The sequence below is a fragment of the Nansenia antarctica genome, assembly GCF_963989245.1.
Source record: "Nansenia antarctica genome assembly, chromosome: 8".
NCBI lineage: Eukaryota > Metazoa > Chordata > Actinopteri > Argentiniformes > Microstomatidae > Nansenia > Nansenia antarctica.
In genome coordinates this window covers 12217537-12241407 of record NC_137678.1, presented here as the reverse complement: position 1 = coordinate 12241407, position 23871 = coordinate 12217537, and the positions used below count along the sequence as shown (strand labels likewise).

Here is a 23871-nt window from a genome sequence, read left to right as displayed (position 1 = left end):
CGATGTGCTGCCACCTTCTCCTCGCTCTCGAAGAATACTGGACAAACACCCAAATGAAGAGCTTAACAAGCTGGCAAGCTGCATTCACTTACACAGCCACAGGACGTTCCGACAGTTACTATTATCAGACCGTCCTTATCAGGAGGCTTCAGGCTGTCCAGAGAATGAAGTTCTAGCTACGTTATCTAGCAAGGTTGTTGGCAGACGCCCTCAAGCAAAGAACAGACGCATGCATTAGCCTACTAGATGATCATTCTGCACAGTTATGTTAGCGTGGACGTTCACGTTTGAAATGTGGGCTATGCTAACTGGCTAGTCAACTTTAGCTAACCAGCTAGTTCATCGTTGTTGGTTGGAGCCGTGTTATTTAGCAACGCAGATTACCTCATAAGGCACTGGATTTGATATAAAGTCATCGCAACTAGCTAATAACAATATATATATAACGGCGTTGTGTACAATAGAGAGAAAAAAAAACTGATAAAGGATTTAAAAATCCTGCTGCGAAAGCACCACCCTACCTTTAGCACCGGAAACGACCACGCCCACAATGGTCCTTCGGTTTAGTTTCTCCCCCAGTAGAACGTGTACTGGTACTTTAGGTTCTCAGTTTACCACGAGTTAACCCCGTCTAAAGAGATCAGCAGCAGTATTGTTCATGTTCAGTCTAACACAATAGTCAATATTAGCGTCACCTCAATGATATGATGCCTTCGTTTGGTAGCGTTTTGGATAATAATAATAATAATAACAATAATAATAATAACGTTATTTATATAGCACTTTACGTCAAAGTGCTTTACAAGTACAATAGGTAAAAAAAACAACACATTTTAAACAATATAAAAACAGCTATTTCAATTTAAAAAACACACAATTTCGCACCACAAATATAATAGGTAAAAACAACAATTTTAAACAAATTTAAAAACAACGATTTCAATTTAACAAAAACACATAAATTACAACAGCACAAAAACAGCCTATGACATGTAGACAACGCAAAACAGGTGGGTCTTTAGCTTATTTTTAAACACTTCTACTGATTCTGCCTGTCTGATATCAAGCTGGTAGCTTGCGCTAAATCGACGGCAAAAGCGTGGCCCCCTCTAGCCATACCTGTCAACATTGGGATTTGAAAATAAGGGATATTTTCCCGAAAATAAGGGATATCCCTCCCCACCGTCCACAAACCATAGCCCTTACATTTAGACAAGGGTACACACAGTCAATCCTAACATCACCACTAGACAACCATAGGATACCCCTTACATTTAGACAAGGGGACACAGTCAATCCTAACATCACCACTAGACAACCATAGGATACCTCTTACATTTAGACAAGGGGACACACAGTCAATCCTAACATCACCACTAGACAACTATAGGATACCCCTTACATTTAGACAAGGGGACACACAGTCAATCCTAACATCACCACTAGACAACCATAGGATACCCCTTACATTTAGACAAGGGGACACACAGTCAATCCTAACATCACCACTAGACAACTATAGGATACCCCTTACATTTAGACAAGGGGACACACAATCAATCCTAACATCACCACTAGACAACCACAGGATACCCCTTACATTTAGACAAGGGGACACAGTCAATCAACCACCTGCTTCAGTGCAACAAGAATTGGGTTAACTAGTTCCTATGATTAAGTAAAAAGTGACTACAGGTGATCAGAATCAGATACCTGGTTGAAAGTCAAATACTTTGAACATCCCTGCATATATACATGAAAACACAAAAGGGCATATCAATTCAGCACATTTATTTATACATTACTTGACACCATGATGTCAATGGGAAAAGAGCGGCGCAAAGCTACCAGCGATCATTTCAAAACGGAGATAACCTAGGCTGCGTTCGTAAATACGCTCTGAGAATCTGATCACCACTCATGGAATGCCTCTTGTCCAATCAAATTACTTGGTCCCTTTATGACGTTGCACCTAGTGTGCGTTCCGGCGCTCTCAGAGCAAGATTACGAACGCAGCCCAAGAAACGAGAGGAAACAAGTAAACTCCGACATGGATATAACGATTGTGCGCATGCGACAACGTCTAACAATGAAGTGTTAAATTATATTATATTATAGGTTAAAAATACGGGAGATTTACGGGAAAATATTTAAACGGGAGCACATCGGGAAAGAAAGGTAAAATACGGGAGAATCCCGGGAAAAACGGGAGGGTTGACAGGTATGCCTCTAGCGGTTGTGGTTAAACAACCCCATCTGTTTATGTCAGCGGCCTGCTCTGTGGGCACGCACACACAGTCACACACAGTAGCCTAGTACACAGGATTTGGTCTAAAGATAGATTGAAACAGACATTTGACATATCCAGAGGAATAAGATAACATTTTAGGTTTTTTAATTGGCCATATAGACAATCATGAATAGTCCATGTAAAAAGCTTGCCAGTATGATGAGGCATGTGCTGAACAGTGGGCAAATAGAAAACAGAGACCCCAACATGAACAGCAAGAACACAATAAGTAATGTGCGATAACTGGCAAGTATGCGCATGCTAAGGCGTGGTTGCTGGTGGTGGTCCAGTCTTTGTCTTGCCACTGCACTCTTTGGAAACCTTCCTGTTGTGGAGGTGATGAGATAGTGCTGTCCCAACCTTCCTAGGATGTCCTGCCGTGAGCACAGATTGTTCATATGTCCTGCCAACTGCAGGACAATATTCTAGTCAATACATTGCTTGCCATTATGATTATTAAAATCCCATTATACTGTAGGCCATGGGTCACCAACAGGCGGCCCGCGGGCCAGATGCGGCCCACCAAAGCTTTCCATTGGGCCCGCCGAATATTCATGTTTTTACGGGGGGGTTTTACGATTGTTATTATTTATTTATTTTTCGAAAATGAGGGAAATACCGTTTAGAACATATATCATAGATTCATATAGTTCTTACAATGCAGGAGGAGTCAGACCTACCTCATTCACAAAGCTGCAGCCTTGCTTCTGGTTGGGCACTGAATAGCAGTAGCGAAGCTGAAACTAATTCCCCTCTTTTATTAAATGGAATGCGGCAGACGTAGCGCTATTCTCATGCAAGAATGAGGACAAATTCATAGCTCTCATTTAACATTTCGTTGTATTTCATTTTTTCACATAGCCTACTCATAGGCCTATTTAACATTTCGTTTTATTTTATTTTTCACTCTTTGTTGCTCTTGTTTAACATTTCGTAACATTAACAGTGACTTAAATAACTAACTTCTCGACCGTTAAATAACTAACTTCTCGACCGTAGATCAAGTCACCCTTATGACTCAAGACATCGAGGATTGCTTTTCGGCAAAAAAGAAGGCCGGGGCCGTCTTTATAGACCTGACGGCTGCCTACGATACCGTATGGCATCGCGGCCTCTCCTGCAAGCTGCTCCGCCTGCTGCCGGACAGGCACATGGTCAGAATGATCATGGAGCTCATCCGTAACCGCAGCTTTACCCTCACCACCGGTCGCGGACAGCTAAGCAGGCTTCGACGCCTTAAGAACGGCGTCCCTCAGGGATCGGTCCTGGCCCCCCTCCTCTATAATATCCACACCTATGACCTGCCCAACACACTCTCGCGGAAGTACGCCTACGCAGACGACCTCGCAGTGGTGTACTCTGCTGGAAATTGGCAGTCTGTGGAGGGGATTCTGAGCCAGGACATGCAGACACTAGTGGCATACTTCCGGAAATGGAGATTGAAGCTTAGCGAGGCAAAGACGGTGTCGGCTGCCTTCCACCTTAACAACAGGGAGGCTAAACGTGAGCTTAGAGTACACCTAGATGGAACTCCCCTGCCATGTTCCGCTGAGCCAATCTATCTCGGCGTGACATTGGACAGGACGCTCACGTTTCGCCGACACCTCGAGTCACTGCGCAAGAAGTTAACAGCTCGTGTGGCGTTGATGAGGCGACTGGTTGGCTCGGGCTGGGGCGCCGGCGCAAGGACCTTGCGCACGGCAGCCCTAGCCCTCGTTTATTCAACTAGTGAATACTGCGCCCCAGTATGGTGTCGCAGTGCCCACACCCGCCTCATCGACTCGCCTATAAACGAAGCCTTGCGCATTGTGACAGGATGCCTGCGTCCTACCCCCGTGGACAACCTTCCCATCCTAGCAGGCATCCAGCCCGCAGGCCTCCGCCGCATGGGAGCCACAGCACGTCTCGCCTGCCGGGCCGTGGAGCTTAATAACCATCTGCTCCATGATAGGCTCACTATAACAGCGGAGCCCTCCCGGCGTCTCAAGTCGAGACACCCATTTGTGCCTGCCGCACAGGATCTCAGGCAGCAATGCAGAGATCTCAACATCAGTGCGGCAGGATGGGCGGATTATATGTGGCGCGCGGAGTGGGAGGCTAACACCTCCAAACTCCGCGACCACATCCCAGTCGCCGGCGCTGAGCCCCTCGGGATGGACTTGCCAAGGCTATCCTGGGTGAGGCTCAATCGTCTCCGGACCGGCGTCGGGCGTTTCCGCTCATCAATGCACAGATGGGGCTTGGCCCCAAATGCGTCGTGCGAGTGTGGCGCAGAGGACCAAACCGCAGACCATATTATCCTGGATTGCCCGGTGTACCACCCACCCAACGGGATGCATGGTCTGTCGGTATTAGATGACGAGACGATGACGTGGCTTCTGGAGGGGTGTCCAGAAATATAGCCCGGGTGAGCCCCTCAACCAGGTCTCGGGGTGGTAAAAGGGTAGCCCCTCGGCCCCGAGCCTGGTGGAGTGGAGAGGAAAAACAACTACCCATACGCCGAAGAAGAACTAACTTCTCAGTCAGAAAATGAAAAAGATTAACATCACCTAAATAAATAAAAATATCATGGCAAATGATAGGCCTTCGTTGCCAGAAATGTTGTTTTCAAGTCGGTCAGTCAAACGTTCACCGCGGCATCCTGGTATCGCCTGGCATCTGTAGCCTATATCAAATAAAACGGTAATAACCAGGTCCTTAAATTACACTTTAACAATGAATAAACCATGCCATTTAACATAGCAACAATAAAATCATATGTCTGCAATACTCACATTTTGTTAATGAGAGAACTGACATCTCCCCTCTGACGCCAACTTCTTAAAATCAGGCTGGACAGTTGTTAGGCTTATGCGCAAGCAGTCCTCCAAATACTCGTTTGACAGGCTGTTCCTCTCATGCGTCTTGATAGCGTTCATCTTTGAGAACGCAGATTCGCACGTATAAGTTGACCCGAACATGGTGAGCACATCGTGTAGCCAACGTCTTCAGTGTGCCATAGTCTTGGGGACAAACCACCCAAAAAGTGCTCACGCTTTCAGCACTACGGAGAGCAGCTTTCATTTCGCTGGAGGCCTGGATGTCAACTAGTTCACTTTGAATTGCGGCTTCGTCCAGCAGCATCACCTCTTTCGCATTAGCTGGGCTGATCGTGAATGGGTCACGCACAAACTTGACGATATCCCTGGAAATGCCAAAGTCATCAAATCTGTGAGAGAAATTCTCCCGCAGCTGTGTGATGAAGTCCTTCATACTCTCTGTGACGTTGCTCACACCCACTGACTTCAGTGTTTTGAAGTGCAGCAACTTCCCTGATAACAAATCCGCGCGGAATAGATGCAGTTTGTTCCCAAAGGCATCAAGCCTTTCCACCATATCCAGCACGGATTTTCCTTTCCCCTGTCGTTGCAGATTTAGTGCATTTAAATGTGAAAATAATTATGTCTGCTAAAAATGCAATGTTGCCCATGTATTCTTTGTCTTGAATGATGTGCAGGTGGCCAGCTGCTCCTTGTGATTTGCTCTGCTTCAGAAAATCCACAACCTGATCCCTGAATAGAATTGAATAGAATAGAATAGAACGTTTATTTCGCCATATAGAACCAGTAGTAGGCTACGGGATTCTTGTTATCGCTTGTCCTTGGCTTATCACTTATAATTAATTCCTAATTTCAGTTCCTAGGTTCACATCTAAACAGCATAAAGTTCACAGTCTGGTAGTTTACTATACCTGAGTTCAATGAAGCGTTCCAAGGCTTTGCCCTTACTCAGCCAGCGCACGTCACTGTGGAGTAAGAGGTCCTCGTGAATGGCTTCAGATTCCAGCACAAACTTGCGGAACAGGCGATGCTGCGTACTGGAAGTTCCTCTGATGAAGTTAATTTTCATTGTTTTGTCCATAACCTCGTTCAGATCCCCACTTACTTTGGCACACAGCACGCTTTGGTGAATGAGACAGTGAAGTGCATTAATTTTGGGAGCGACATTCTTAATTCTGCTAACCAGACCCCTGTTTCTGCCGACCATGGCAGGAGCACCATCTGTGACGATTAGGTTGACTTTTTCGAATGACAAGCCATGCTTCTTAAATAGCTCCTCCAATTTTCCAAAAACTATCTCACCAGTGGTATTACCTTCCAGCGGAATCAAAGCCAAAAGTTCTTCTTTGAAATCTTTCCCATCAAAATATCTGACAAAAACGCACAACTGGGAAATGTCAGTGTTGTCAGTGGACTCGTCAATAGCCAGGGATATGTGTTGCGCTTCCTTGACCCCATCAAGTACACATCGTTCGACGTCCTCTGCCAAGACGTGGACACGGCGGGCGGTAGTTGGGGAAGACAGAGGTATTTGCTTAACAGAGGCGATTATCCTGTCCATCGATTTGTCGGTGGCAAGTTCCTCCAAAACAGTGACCATGCACTCCTTAAAAACCTCAGCATCAGTAAATGGCTTGTTATGCTTGGAGAGAACCCAGACAGCCCGGAGAGATGCACTAGTTGTCCTCTCTTGTTCAGTTGACGTTCTGCTAATAATTCCACTAGCATGTCCATATGCAGCTTTTAAGCTCGCAATCTTTCTGTGACGGGCCTCTGACTTTTCAGGGTATGACTCTCTGAAGGCTGCATGCCTTGTGTAATTGTGACGGCGAATATTGTATTCTTTTTCTACAGCTACCGTTTCATTGCAGATGAGGCATACAGGTTTTGCGTTATAAAAAGTGGGCAAGATGGATGCATACTTTTCAGTCCATTCCTCATTACGTTTCAGCTTCTTTGAGAGTGACATTTTGTCTGTCCTCACAATTGTGTTCGGAGCCGTTGGTTAGACAGATAGTTAACAGAATGAGATAGCTAACAGATAACAGAATGAAGCTCCAATTACCAAAGGCAATGAATAAGAACTGCAGGTGGAACACTAGAGTCAGAACAATCATTGAAAATTAGGTATGAAGTGAAGCCAAAATATCTCGATTGCCCCCTGGTGGCTGGTTGGATAATAGGTGTCAGGAGTCTGTTCACACTGATAATAGGCTAATAGGGGTGTAACGGATCACGGATAATCTGTGATCCGTACGGATCGCCCCCCACGGTTCGGCACGCATGTGTACCGCGGATCAATTGCAAAATGTAACCAAGTAATAATATTACTTAATATTAGTTAATATCCCTTGTAAATCACAATGTAGAGTTGCCATGAAAAGATAGACGCGACAGTTGCGTGCTTTCTTTTACTCTAAAGCGCAATGATAGGTTGATAATGGGGGAAAAAAATCCAGAACAACAAGGCTGCGTTCGTAAATTCGCTCTGGAATCTGATCAGCATTCATGGAACGCCTCTTGTCCAATCAAATTACTTGGTCCCTTTATGACGTCGGACCCAGTGTGCTCTCCGGCGCTCTCAGAGCAAATTTACGAACGCAGCCCAAGTGTTTCATGGCGAGTGCTGCTAATGTTGGCGACAGAGAAGAACTCGAAATGCCTCCCTCGTCATTTAAATCCCATGTATGGGAACACTTTGGCTTCTCTGTCAATTATAACAATGACGGACAGTGTCATTGGAAGTGTGGTTGATAAAAAAGTTACGGTGTTTAAGCGTTGTGCAACGAGAAAGTCGTACGAGCATGGCCACACATTTGACGGGAGTGTTGACGGGAGGCACGAAAAAGGCAGCTTGATAACTTCTGATAATGTAGCCAATTTTTTCATACCATGTTTAAAGTAAGGTTTCACTTTATTATATAGTTAAAAGTGGCAGAACACATGTTTATTTGTCTGCTTTAAAGAGCCCAGTGATTCACTGCTGCAACCAGGTGCCTCCTCCCTCTCTCCTACTGCATCATTTAAGTTGAATGAATGAATTAATTAATGAATGAATGGTCTTTATTGTCATTGATATAGTACAGGTACCATACAATGAAATTTGTGAGGGGGGGCTCCCCTGGTGCTAGGAAAAAAATACTAAAAACAAGAAGGGAAAAGAGCTGGTTTACATAAATAAAGGCTATATACACTATCCACTATACTATACTATACAAATAAAACACTGTGCTGTACTCTATGCTATGCTATAAATATCCTAACATTTCCTATCTCTGAACCTTATGTGCACGAGGGTTGTCATATTGCACATAGTATTATTGCACATTCACACATTGAATGTGTGTTTCTGTTTAATATGTAGCCTAATGTTTGAGTGTAGAATATGTTATGTATGTATATATACACACACATATATATATATATATATATATATATATATATATATATACCAGTTTTGACATCTTGAATGTTGTTGGGTTTTACACAGTAAAAGTGGTGTTTTTACAGAATTCGAGGAAAAAGCTTTTTATTTGTATTTGTATGTTTTGTGTTGATCCGAAAAATGATCCGATCCGTGACTCAAAAACCGTGACACGATCCGATCCGTGACTTAGGTGATCCGTTACACCCCTATAGGCTAATAATCATTAATAACATTAATTTAGTAAGAAAATGAAAATATTAAACAGTAATATGCTAATAGTACTATATACAATAGTATGCCTAAATAAAATAATTATATATATATATATATATATATATATATTAAAGTCCGGCCCCCACAGTGTATGCTTTGAAACATTCTGGCACTTGGACAAATATAGTTGGTGACCCCTGCTGTAGGCCATTGCAAAAAAGTTAATTAATCAAACTGTAAAAAGTGCAATATTGAATTGCAGGCAGAGATCGACTCCCTCCCTACTTACCCTATTATTGATTAGTTTTGCAATCCAAAACGTGAAGCGGACTAAGGCTGCATTCTCATAGCTTCTCACAGGCTGCAGCTGTGGGTCCCCTTGATACTCAATATCAAACCTGCGAAGCCCATTGATCATCTGCAATAAGAACATAATAATGTCTTGCTATCTTCTGAGATGGGGGAATTGCAAATGGTTACATTGTTGCTATTACACATGTTGTTCTCACTTGCATTCTGCCAAGATCTGTGAGGACCAGCCCATTGTCACTCTGAATGCAGTCAGGGAGCTGTCTGGATTCTTCATTGTACTCCACTGATCTCATGTTCAGTCTCATATGAGATAGATCACCTGTGTTTAGCTACACATATAACAGAATCTATGTTAGACCAAGCTCTTCAACATTTCGCAGGCTACTTCATGAACATATCATACTGTACATTAATCTCACTTTGAAAATCTGACTGAAGTAGTCTATAGCTTTATCCAGGAGCTCCACGGTCTTCCTGTCAGATGTTCTCTTGTTTTTCACCCCCTCCTCTGTGGTAGTTTTGATTAGAGTAGGTCTAATGCTGAACCAGGAACAAAGGGACTGGAGCACTGCTGCGTTGGCTTGCTGATGCAGCATACCTTTAGCTGTCTGTTGGGCTTGCATTAGCCTCTGGACCAGTTTCAGCATCTACAAAGTTTGTTTATGAAGACGTCAGTGATCACTTTTAATGTGGTCTGTGTGTGGTGTGTACTGTGACACTTTCACTTCAGAAGGTTTGTCAGTCAGTCAATCAGTCGAAAGTATCATTCTATTGATCTTGCTGAACTTACCTCATCACGTATTTCTATTCCAAACATCTGTGTGTATTGACAGGTATGCAGTTCCTGATTACCCATGTTAGGCTGAGCCTTGGAGAGGGAACCTATCTCCATGGGAGATGTCAAACTCATCAGAGTGGAAGGGAGGAGGGAACGCTGCTGACGCTGATATAATTGTTTTTTCTCTACTGAAAACAGCAACAACAACAACAACAACAAAAACGTTAAGACTTAAAACTCCACACTTTGTTGACATGGTCACTGTTCATGGGGAGCAAAAATTACTTCCTGTTTGTGAATTTTAATTTGACAGACCCATTAACTGCACAGTTCCTACATTACGGTGATGCACTTTACAATGTAATTACACTGTAATTGCACATTGTTGCACATGTCATTGTGATAACTGTGACCACCACAAGAATAATTGCGGTTACCTCTTTGAATCAACTCCGGAAGGTTGGATTGGGCAAAGACTTTTGCTATCCTGAAAACCATGGTTGCGTTGTCGCTGCTGACCAGGTCCACATGTGCAACTCTCTTCAGGAAGCAGTGAAAGATTGTGGTGTACATAAGAATGTTCTCCTGCACAAAGGAAGCCCTGATAGACAGACAGAAAGAGTATTCATCTCACTGATGTTGGTAGATAGTGACAATATTGTACATAGTAAATATCTTACCATTTCTCTGATACACTCTTGTTTTCACTGTGCTTTTGGTATCTCCATGGCTGAATATAACTAAGCCACATGTCAAACACCTGCAGTGGGGAAACACCACATAACTCACAGTTGCGTCCCATGTCATTTCCTAAACATGTCTAAATATGTAAACCAAGCCAACCGTAAATGGGTGAGATGTATAAATAGACCAAGGATGGCACTCACTCCTCTGAAGGAAGTCTCCATAGGCCAGTGGTTGAAGCAGTGCAGAAGGAGAGGGTACAGTCTCTGTTCATACTGTGGTGTGACCACTCTGGGTTCAAAAATCAAGACCAGGAGGTTATTATCATCGTTTCATCAACATCATCATCATTACCCAGCTATGGCTATAATGACGTTGTTGGAATGCTGCTGTGTAAGGACGGTGCTTACCTCTTGAAATCATCTGAGTGAAGTGTTTGTGAGTGGCCAGAGGTTAAGGGAGATGTCTGGTCTTCTCTGTGATGGTTACAGAGGCCTGCACGTTTACAGAGAAGTGTTTGTATATTTAACACAGCATCATAATGCTTGCCAAGCAACAAAAGTGAATGTTGTCTATGAAGAATCAGTCTTTGAAAGCAAGCAGCAAAGAACCCATGATGTTACCATTACCAAGGAAGAGTGAAGTTTATGGTATGTTTCCAAGGTATAATGTGGCAACCATATCTCCAAAAAGATCTGGGTGGGGAATATTGACACAATAACTATTTTGCACCTTGGTCAATGCCATTTCACATCAAACCATCCACAGTAGACACTATTGCAACCATGCTCAGTTATTCAACTCACCTGCAGCATAGTCTCTGGTCTCCAGATCTTCTGGTGTGCCATCTCAGAGCTAATGGAACACTGGTGCTTCAGCAGGCCTTTGCTAGACCCAGCTGCAGGCACACAAGAGGACCTGGGGAGCAATGCCAGATCATAACAGGCTACATCATCATCATCATCATCATCATCATCATCTCATCATCATCATCATCATCATCATCTTTCCCTTACATTTGTACTAAACAATGGGTTGCCCTTGTGCTGATCTGATTATACTGTACACTGTGTAAAATTGTATACCGGGGAAATGATGAGGATAAGGTGCCTTTGATATTTGAGGGCGAGGAACCCTCTGTTGGCAAGAAGTGCTTGAGATATGCATCCACTAAGGCAAAGTAGGCACTGTCAGAGATGTGGTTGTGCTTCCCTGAAGAGTGATTCTAAGACAAAACAAAGGGTCACAAGGTCGTACATAATAGCACTCAGGAAATGGATTATAGCATGGATGACTTGACATTAAATAAGAATGGAAGTGGTGAATACTACATACCTGTGTAATGAGGCTTGTGGCAAAGTAAATCAAGTAATATTCAAAAGCGTCTTGTGACAGTTAAGGGCAACGCATATCTTTGAAATAGAGAAACAATGTAATAACTGTAATTATTGCACTGAAACAAAAGCATATTGTGACAGACTTTCATTAATGCTGATAAATCGTAAACTAAGCATAAAGAAACAGTAAAACGTTGCAAAAGATACTGAGTGACAGTCTCTGACTCTGAGACTGTAATTTACTGTAGAAAATCCGACAATCTGCGAGATCATCCTGCATAGATACCTTCACAGGATCCTGTGAGTAATGAAAGACAAAGACATCTCAACAATCACATAATGACCACATTTACTTTCATTGTGTCAAACAAACTAAACCAATGGCCAATGCATTGCTGATATTGGAATAATGTTTACTAATGTAATAACTTGTGACATACGTATTGAATCCTTACAGGCAAAGAGGTGATTGGGATCTCAAACTTGTAGTCTTCCACTTGAAGTTTATAAACAAGTTCCATCATTGGACCACTGCAAAACATTGTATAATGTTCTATTCAAAGCCACTCAACGCAGGGTGTCATATGAGACTACAAATGGATAAATATTGAAAACGACAGTATATATAGTGGATAGTGTACATAGCCTTTATTTATGTAAACCAGCTCCTTCCCTTCTTGTGTTTTTTTTAAAGTGTTTTTAAAAAGTTTTTTTTTCTTTCCTAACACCAGGGGAGCCACCCCTCCTAAATTTCGTTGTTTGGTACCTGTACTGTAGCAATGACAATAAAGACCATTCATTCATTCATTCATTCATTCATTCATTCATATATGAATGATACTATAGTCTATGCTGATGGTTGTTTACAGACAGGTCCACCTTGGTTGAAGGAACTCCAGTGCAGTGTTGTAGTCACTGCTGTGTGCATGGAGGGAGGAAAGACTCCAGCCAACAATGATGCCATCCAAGCTGCCAACAACCTTCTCCACAAACCAGGGGAAGATTACATACAGCTCCTGTATGGAAACCCAACAGCAGGATTAATACACATTTCCCATAGTTTAGTCTGTACCGGACATTTACAGAGAATCTACACTGTCTTCCTTGTCAATATGAACTCTGACTAACCAATAGGGGGTTCTCTCTGCCTAAGAGGATCAGTTATGGTAGTTTGGAAGCATCTGCACAGGTCTAGCAGCTGTCCTTATGGCTGTCTGTCCAGACGCTCACAGTAACACATTGTCTGAAACAGCAACAGGCTGATCCTCTCTGACATCTATACTACACATGGGCACAGCTGCATCTGGTTAGGAACAGACGGCTGTGTTTCTGTTTCCTGACAGACACGCCTCTCCACTGTGTTCTTTAATATTCAATTTGACTGGTGATTTGTTGGATTGTATGTCACAACACTTTCTTTTACCATAATCTGTAGACAAGCAATATATTTCTACTCTAATGCTATATTCACATAGACAATAATGTCTTAAATAACCATTTTCTTTAGTACAGCAATATTGTGACAAAATCAATGAGAGAAAATATCAGCTGACAGTACTGCTACCTTGACAGGCATTTCATTAATTCCTGCTGTCATCTCTGCACATTGCTGAGTGAGAGACTTAATCGTCCAATCCACTTTAACCTGGAAGAACACTCAATTATCAATCCGCACATCAGCTAAGAGCCTCTTCAGAAAATCAAGATTTGACATTTAAGATGTATCTACTGTTTACTCACCAAATATGATGACATGACTGCAAATTCAATTGTTAGAATGTTTTTCTTTCTTCTGCAAAATGAATGTTGGATATAAACATCAAACAGGCATTCAGTCAAGACTGATCCAAGAACATATCCATTGCCCTTTTAGTAGAATGAATGAATGAATGAATGAATGGTCTTTATTGTTCAGAACATTTTGTCCATGTTTTGTCATTAGGCAAATCTTTAGATGCCATGGATGTACAGGCTGCAGTATGATAGCTGACTTCAGCAACAGTTGCAAGTGTACTCGTCACTCTTCCCCGTAGGTCACCCAACCCATGTCTAACTGGAGGCAACAATGACACTAGTCAAGTCAATGGCCCCCTTTTTTCTTTTTGCTCTTTGCTAGCCTATCAGGACATGACATTGACCTAATGCCTCATTAGGTGGCAGCACAGACCTACTTGTAGCAAGAACTCCTATAGCATTATCTTAATAAACTGTATGTAGATAGCCACACACACACACACACACACACACACACACACAGACACACAAAACACATAGCTCTTGCACTTTGCCTCCATGACTTTTATGTTTTTATGTGTATTCATCCATCATAAATACCCAGTGGACGTACAAGCTCTTTCCTGCAAGGGAAGGAAGAACACAGCAGTTCAATCAATGGCTGATTAATAATTCTAATTTCATCACTTTCAGGCCAAGCTTTATTTAATCACATCCCACCCAGGCATTCAATAAAGCATTGTTCACTGCAGGGTTGGCAGACTGCTCTAAATCCCACTGATGTGGCTGCAGTCTCCTGAGATTTCCCACCACAGTCAATTTACTCCCCATTTTCATGCCACGTGGTCATGAATTAGCAGCTTTGCCTCACATTTTTGCCAATTTGCCAGAGATTAGTTTCTCAGTCTTTGTGCGCACACCTGTTTAGGAGGCTGGTCTGGAATCTCTGGTGCAACAACTGATCTCACTTCCCTGTTTTCAATTAACTTATATCCTAAGCTCCATGGTGGGCCGGAACACATTGTTGCTTGTCAGACAAATATAACAGTGGGTGGTGTGACAAAAACAGTGCTTGATATCTGAGAAAAGTGTTCTGTACATCGTATTTGTGGGCCCCCTCCTGTGTCTCAGCATCAATGCAGGCGTGATAAACTGCAAATCTGTCAACATCAGCACATCATATTCACATATCAATGTCTTTCCCAAAACATTGCTGTGCCAGTAAATGGGGTCACAATAGTGCTTCCAGAAAATAGAAATCATCCTTTTATTTAATGTGAGTTGCCACAGTACATGTCTGTGGAGAATACATATCAAAACTAAAGTCTACTAAAGTATTTTTGAAGTCGATATAAACTATCTGCAAAGGTAGCGGTCATGTCACAGCCATTTAAAATTAACCTTTCTTTGGTGGTGATTGTTTCTTTTTCTCTCACCTAATTTTGGGCTGGATTGCGAGCAAAGAGCAGAGTAAGTGAAGATAACGTCAATTCCATTCCTATACCACCTACTGGTAAATTGGCCCCTTATCCCATCAATACAGAGACTGGTATCGAAATTACTTTGTTGGCCACAAATGCTTGGCAATAGATACGATTTCTCTTTAAAACAAGGCCGTCGTTTATCTGGTTCACATTTCCTCCCAGGGTGAGAGGAAACAGGACGTATTAAGACTTTTATTTGTTCCCTCAGTGATAGATGTGCCCTCCTTCAACCTCTGATTACCAGATTATCACAAGTAAACCAGGAACCCATTAGACAACCATTTAATGCTGTTGGGCCTCTTTAGGATTCTCCCTCTTTCATCAAACAAGGCTAGAGACTGGACTAGAGGCTGGAGACTTGGGAAACGAATGCATACCCAGCAAACCAACGACAGACGTTCCCAGGACATTGGGTAACAATCAGTGGCGGGCGGTGCATTTCACACCTAGGCCTTCAGTGATGTCCGACACATTCCTACCTGAATTATTGATATGATGTGTTTTTGACATTGTGCTTAGGTAAACCCTAAATACTTTAATCATTGGTGATTATCAGCAAGTTGTAATATCTAAAGTGCTGACACAGGCTGCAAACTCTCTGTCTGTAACTGGACCTGAGCCAAATATAGAGACCACAGCTAGTGGGGACCAGCATAGGACCTGGGTCAATAGGTCAGTATATTTAGAACCAGCCAGTCAGCTGACCAGGGTCAGGTAGCTGGGTTGTCAGGACAATCAGCCACTTTTGGGAGATGGGGACTTCTCGTCAACAACCCTACCTAGACTCAACGGAGCCCTGTCTTTGGGGATGATTTGCATGACAAACAGCTGGCTGCTTGATCAGCAACTTTTGCCTATATCAAGCCACTGTAAGATGTCATTCAGGGCGTGCCTCTCCTCGTTGCTTGCCGTGTGTTGAGAGGCTGCCCAGCGCTGTAATGGAATAAATCTATCTTAATTGTCTACTTGAGCAAATCTATTAATTAATTGCATCTCGGCCTGCCGCCCTTCATCTGACATTCACCTACTATCAATTGGCGTTTAACGAACAGGATCCTAGATTCAGCGAGACAGGTAAGGCAGATAAACACAGTGTGGTTGTGTGCTTAACCTGAATTGTTGTTCTAGAGGGAAAAACCTGTAATTTTTTTCCTTGAATAAAGGAAAGGGGATGAATTTGATGATGGGGGGGCCAATGATTAAATTTGACTAAATATTAAAGCTTGAGTATTGCTGTGTACATGAAGATCATTGATCCACATATAGGATAATACGTTATAAAGGACAGAGATGCTAGGTGTCACTCTGGAGGTGAGATACTGATACTGGATATTGATTAATTCATAGAAGAATTGATTAAACGGAATTGGGCATTCCGTGGGTTTTTATTTGTTTATCTGTAAGGTACAGACATATTGAGGTATTTGACAGGAAATAAGGTGAACTGCAGAAGCACGCTTGAGTCAATTGAAACTATGAAGTAGAATGTTGATTAAGATGGTTAAATGAATAAGGTATTGACACGAAAGTGGTTATGGTATGTAATTTGAAGTATGATTTAAAGAAAGTGTTTATAAGTGGTCTAGTAATGTGGATATATTATGTAGAGAAACAGGATAATGAAAGATATAGGTCAGCGGTAAAAAGACAGTTGTAGGACGATAAGAAGTTGAACGGATACGGTATTTGTGTTAATGTTAAAGCGCAACAGATTTGAGTGACAAGATTGATTTATTGAGACAGGAGAGAACAGATGAGACGTGGATTTAAATGACCTTGATGAAACGCAATACAACAGACTGAATTAAAGTATATAGTAATAAAGTAATCAACACGAATTGGGTAACTATAAAGCTCTAACGAGACAATTTAGATAAAAGAATTCCTTTTTACTAACATTGTGTGCAGTGTAATTAATCAAACATGGGGAATCAAATGTCTAGGACGGCAAATTGTGAGAAACGGATTATTAAGTACAAGTCGGTTAGGGACTTGCCACGAGGGGAAAAGAAAGCTATTAAGAAACTATTGGAAATTGATCCACACATAATTGATATTCCGATAAAATACACTGATACAGTGACACCAAAAGGATGGATTTTACTTAAATTAGGACCATTCTATGCAGAACCATTTCTAACAAAGATTGCGGAATGGAGGTGATATCTCACAGATTCTGAACTGTAAACGTAAGCCTAATGAAACAATGTCTGACTTTGTAATCAGATTCCAAAATACCTGGAGAGAAAAGGCGAATTTGGAATTAGAAGACAAACCTAACGCGTTCTTTACAAATATGATTCTAGATGGTATTGGAGACGATGCAAAGAACTTCAAATTATCAACACCAGACATTTTCTCAATGACACCAGCATTGATTGAAAAACGAATAAGGGAATTAGAAGCTTTGGGATTGTTTAATAAGCGACACCAACCACAAGTCTTGGAGCTTGCGCAATACACGGACCTAGAGGGTTGGAATGAATACTAAGCATTATGGGTAATGAAGTCTTACGTGAAGCATGTCGAGTGATAGAGTTATAGGGAAATCATTGAGTTAAGTAATAATAATCCTTGTATTGATTAACATATTGTAAACAAATGATAAAGAGTGAAATGAATAACTATTGTATTTTCAGGACAAGCTAAATAGCTTAGCACGAACAGCGAAAAGGTGGTAAGAGACACGAGTGCACTTGTGCTCCACAACGCTGCACCAGAGACGACATTCGGAACCTACACTATTAATAGAACTGCCCTTGCAAACAAGACGCAGCTCGGTGACACAGAGACACAGACACGCAGAGAACACATAGAAGTGTTAGAGATGAAAATGTAGTTGTCTCTTATTGTAATTATCATACAATTCTGCATTGACTCAGTAAACGTAACATTTGAATTTACTTAGTAAACAGAGACATGCATTGATGACTGTTGATGTTCACACAAGCAAAGAGGAAAATGTGACATTTTGATTGATGAATAATCCCGAACGGACAACACAACTCTTGCCAATTCTATCTCCTGACAGAACCAAGAAAATGGAAAGAAACTGAGCGACGGACTAAAAAAAAAAAAACGGGGGCGTTGCTGAGGGCCAATCTAACAGAAGTGGGGGCTGAAATGACAGTGAACGATTGACGGATGAGAGAAAGGGGAAACCACAAATAATTCTCTGTGTAACTGTAAATGAAAATGTTGTTTTTCTGTTTGAGAGCGGAAACATGATAATGACATGACAGACTACAGACTTTGATAAAGCAATTACACATACGAATATGACAGTACTTCACAATCAACAGTGTTAATCGGCCAACAGCTGAATGCACGAGCATTACACATTGATGCAACATTTATGATAAAGAACCATTCACACTGACTCAAGAGTGTCTCTGATAAATCTACTAAAACCAACGGGTGATTGACTGAGAAATATTTGATTATAAGAAAGGGATAGAACATTTAAATGTTCACAGCAAATTTAAATCTTAATGCAAAATAAGCTTATAGTGTACATAGACCAACGGGGAAGTATTCAAGCCATCAGTTATGATTATGATCAGAATTTTTTAACATACGGGTAGAATAGAACCTATCTACCTCATTAAAAGTATGCTTATGGGAATTGACTCAGATTGCACATTGACAGTAAATAAACTAAGTATTGAAGAACTGATTTGGATATTAAAGGGACGGTTCACGGTTTTTCACAACACAAGTCCTAGTTTGAATACCCATGGCATGAACGTCAAATGACAAATCCTTTTGTTTCCTCTAGGAGCATTGATGAAGGACGAGTTAACCATTTTGAGAGAAACTAAATGTCTGTCTACCTGTACTTAACGATTGTGCAATCCCTGTATCTAAAAATGTCTCAGCAGGCAAGTGCATAACTCACTAGATGGGGGGGACCACAGGGAGCCCAACCCACTCTCGACTCTGACGATGAGACCCAAGCAAAGGGGAAAACACGTAGTATGACAAACGATCACTGATGCCAGTACCATAATGATGACTATCTCTGCTATTAACAATTATTCTTGATGTTGTTGTGAATTAAGATTGAAACTAGGACAAGAGATACCGGACAGACGATGCGTGCCGAGAGTAACCGTGTGATCCTGGCCTCATTGTGGATAAGATGGATGGCCACAATTTTATCGGTTCTGTATACGCTCTGGGTGATAACTAACGAAACAGACTTTACTTTAACTGAAGACTCTGACACTAATCTTGTTCGCATGCGTCGTGACATCCAGGGAGTTAAACCGAATAGCGCACTAGACTCAGTTGCAGGAGTTTGCCAGTTTGTTGACAATTGTTGTACGTATTCACCACAACAGGATTAAACCTTTAAGATCAGACAATGGGGACATAGAACAATAGGGGAGAGAAAAGTAGGGGGTAAGGATTTAGAGTTTCAATAACACTGTTAAAACATTTGAGCAAGCAGCATGATGGTGAATGAAATAATTTCTACTGTGAGTCTCTCAATAACACAGCAACAATACAAGAGGACGACAAGGCGGAAAGACAACAATGGTCCATCAGCATCTCAGATAGTGCCTCATTGCGACCGGAAAAGCATGATGGTCCCTCTGTTGAAGATCGACCTAGGATATCGAAGAACCAAGAAACTGATTGACGATATCCCTATTTGTTAAAAATGTATAATTATGTAACAAACTATGGAAAAACATGTGATTTGAATTAATGATGGAAATGATACCTACTTCATTTGTAATGAGTAGTTAGACATAGTAATGAGAAACCTATTTGGATATTTTCTCCTTTAAACAACAAAAGGTTTTTATCCAAAGAAGGTAATTATTCATCAGAGTAGTTTTAACCACAAAGTGACCTTTTACTCACGCCAAGTCAATTGTGGAGTGAGATGTTTGTTCACTTTGTCAGGCCACATGACTGGGGACTTGCATTGGTCCATGGGAAAAGTCATTTAAAGGCAATTCCGGGGGGGGAATGCAAGATCTCAACCATGGGGAAGGAAAGAGAAATAATTAAAGTTACTGTCCATTAGAGAAGAAAAAAAAGAGTGGGCTGATATGATGTGTTTTTGACATTGTGCTTAGGTAAACCCTAAATACTTTAATCATTGGTGATTATCAGCAAGTTGTAATATCTAAAGTGCTGACACAGGCTGCAAACTCTCTGTCTGTAACTGGACCTGAGCCAAATATAGAGACCACAGCTAGTGGGGACCAGCATAGGACCTGGGTCAATAGGTCAGTATATTTAGAACCAGCCAGTCAGCTGACCAGGGTCAGGTAGCTGGGTTGTCAGGACAATCAGCCACTTTTGGGAGATGGGGACTTCTCGTCAACAACCCTACCTAGACTCAACGGAGCCCTGTCTTTGGGGATGATTTGCATGACAAACAGCTGGCTGCTTGATCAGCAACTTTTGCCTATATCAAGCCACTGTAAGATGTCATTCAGGGCGTGCCTCTCCTCGTTGCTTGCCGTGTGTTGAGAGGCTGCCCAGCGCTGTAATGGAATAAATCTATCTTAATTGTCTACTTGAGCAAATCTATTAATTAATTGCATCTCGGCCTGCCGCCCTTCATCTGACATTCACCTACTATCAATTATTCTACCTCTTAATACCATCGTTATGACGCCATGGCTCTAGAAACTAGACAGAAACACAGTATAACCGGGCGTTGCATCACCTTAACATAGTCAGACAAGTACAACAGAGTTATATTAATATTTCCGAAGCATTTTTAATCAATAAATCCGCATTTACAATGAAGAGTGTTAAACTAACATCTTTAAGATCGCTACATTACCCACGTCTGTCGTCTCGTCCACCATAATAGCGACAAAGGGTGCCTTTTTAATCTCCATTTTGATCTCTTCTCACATCACTTCAGCAATAGCAAAAATCAGGTCGTTTTGTATTTTGCCTGACGTCCCAGTAAACATTTTGTTTGTGGACAGGTGGTAATGTAAATCTGGGTTGTTTTCAGCCAGAAAAGAAAGAAGCTCAACGTAGTTTTCTCTGTTTGTGGACTCGGCGCTTTTATCGTGTCCCCTAAATGAAAGTTATTGTTTACCCAAAAACAGGACACAATCGATCAGTATTATCGATCAGTCAACGAAAGCTTTCGTTGTGATGCTCCGTTTCCCTGCGCACTTTCAAAAGTTTCACATCTACCGGCATATACGCATCTCAATAGTGAATATCAATAGTGCGTATCAATAGTGCGTATCAATAGTGCGTATCCAATCAAAAGACGTGCTGGGTGCTGACATCATTGAGCCTTACAGCAGGCGCCGTTGTTGCTTTTGCTCGCATCTACGTAGGTTTACTAGGTACGCCACAGGTTTTCTCGTTCCAACGTTAAGTTACAGGTCGAATCCGCGGCACCGTTTAACTTGCAGGCTGGGCAGATTTTGGAGCCCCCTAGCAACACATTTTGATTGGATAAAAGCTCTAACATAAAGGCCAGCCCTCCAAATCTCAATCGGAGACTGGAAGCAGCGCAACCAAGAGGAAAGCTATGAAATGAAGAGAATAGACTATGGGGAATCATTAATACATATTTGTGGAAAAAATATATTAAAATAAAATGTATATTCTGATGATGTTTAGGCCAGCAGAGAAGGCCTTGCTGGCCCTGACGGCACACCACTGGTAACAATGTATATAATAGGATAATATATAATAACAATCTAATTACGGTATGTTCAGCTAGGTGTCATTTTCCCCAAGAGGGTACTGAATAAGGAGTCATGAAAAAAAATATAAGAGATAATATGACAATGTAATGAATTAAATATGAGCAAAACCTTTTTGCATTAGTTATTTCTTATTTGCATTCACACATTCAACTCTTTGCTTATTCCTGTTACCGTAAAGCTGCAGACTCTGGCCAATGGAGAGATAATGGACTGCCCTTGGCAAGATGAAGGTGGTGGCAGCGAAATGATAATCAAGCGAGGGAGCGATTTAGGACAGTTTGTTCAGTGCTCTGCACTCTGAGCACTCAGATTTATCAGTCCAGTGGGTCTTTGCCTAATGTCCTTTTGTGCTGGCAGCATATAGAAGAGAATAGAATGTGGATAGAAATAATCATGGGTATGAAAGGTCAAAAGGGAAAGTTAAGTATGCCCTAAACAGGTCATGGCTCTTCCCCACTGATAAGAAATAACTGTGCATGTAAGAGAGAATGAGGAATAAAGATCACCTTGTCCCATTTGTGCTATCACAATAGCTGAACTGTCAGTCAAAATGATCGTCAGTCAGTCAAATGGCCTGAAACCCTCTTGTGGAAGTTACTTTTGATATAGAACAAGGGTTTAAAACGTAGTGGCTATATTGTCAAATGTTGCCGTTGTTTCGACATTTGTATGCAATTAAGTGAACCCCAAGGCTGCTATTGAGGGAAGGTTATGCATACTGCAGTAATTGTGCTACCATGACTCATCATCATAGCGTTGGTCCACATCAGGACTACATGCTATTCAGAGTTTATGTCATTCCAAATGCAATGTGTTATTGTGTGCTGTCATTTGGGTGTGAGTCACTTGAGCTTTTTAAAGGTTAGGCAACAGAAACACAGCATCAGAGGGGGAGCTGTGGTGTCCATTCAGTGACTTATGCTTGGCTACGGGAAGGTCACTCTACTTCTCCCCTGTGGGCATCTCCCTGGCAAACAGAGTGATGGCCCCGGTGAAGATGATAAGTAAATACAGCTTTAATGGGCTCTGAATGGGCAGTGCTAATCACAGGCTCAAGGTGTGCAGGGCACCCAGGGAGACAGGGCAGTCTGCACTGGTTATTATTAGCGCTATCATAGATCAGATAGAGGCAGAGAATGAAGTGTGATTATGAATTTGGGGCTCCTGTCTACTTCTCTGGAACTGTCAGGACAGGTAGGGTAGCCTGGCTAAGGTCATGGCGGGCACAAGAGACTTACTCACCGCATTACGCATATAGAGGGTATAATATCTGAAGGCTTGAACTGAAGGTCAAAAACTAAATTACAGCAGAAAAGTTCACTTCTGTCAACTTCTAGTTCTATACACTTTGTGTAACCTAGAGTTGTGCATAAAAGACATGTTTTCCCCAAGCATACATGATATGTGGTCCACAGAATGTTTATCTAATTTGTTGTTTCTTATCAAACCTCCCCTCTCAAACATCTCATGTTTCCTCACATCAGCCTCAATAGGACTGATGTGGTGAACATGACTATTTCTGCTGCTGCTGCTGCTGCCAATGTTAAGAATCTAACCACATGTAGAAAACGTTCTTTTAACCATGGGGCCTGAGTAATATACTTACCAGGTGTAGGACTCGAGGGACTTAAAGGTGTATTATTTGTCTTTTGAAATGACTTGCAGCTGACAATGTAATCTTATACACTGTGGCCTATGTCTGATTCATGCACAGACGTTCAGAAGCTGAATGGATCTCAGTGTAGTATTGGCTTGCAGGGATTTGACTGAGGGCCTATACAGCGGCACTGCCTTTGGACTGGCGCCAGCTTTCCTGTGAATGACACGCCAATCCACCATTACTGCTGAGAGGAAATCGACCCTTCTTGTGCAGACACATTTTCCCCACCAACTCTAATGCTTTCTGCAGCTGTTCAAGAGTGAATTTGTTTCCTTACCAGAGATTGTATTTCATACATTCAGAGGGAACCCAAACACAGGTTCCTTGTGGGAGGGATAGAATTCTGAGTGAATCTGGAAGTAATATATCATTAAAAAAAACTGTTATAGTGCATTGTACATTGAGGACAACATATTGAAATGCAGTGGT

General features: G+C 41.9%; 1 protein-coding gene across 1 annotated transcript; it reads right to left on the bottom strand.

The window, feature by feature from the left end:
* Window positions 1–2394: 2394 nt before the first annotated feature.
* LOC308163876 (sphingomyelin phosphodiesterase 4-like) lies at window positions 2395–13457 on the bottom strand (the record flags this gene model as incomplete). The annotated part of the gene is made up of 10 exons (XM_080538056.1): window positions 2395–2700; window positions 9039–9167; window positions 9259–9390; window positions 9481–9569; window positions 10277–10424; window positions 11330–11421; window positions 11634–11748; window positions 12316–12391; window positions 12740–12876; window positions 13425–13457. 10 exons carry the CDS (start codon window positions 13455–13457, stop codon window positions 2395–2397), a joined length of 1257 nt encoding a protein of 418 aa, XP_080394182.1.
* Between the last annotated feature and the right edge of the window lie 10414 nt (window positions 13458–23871).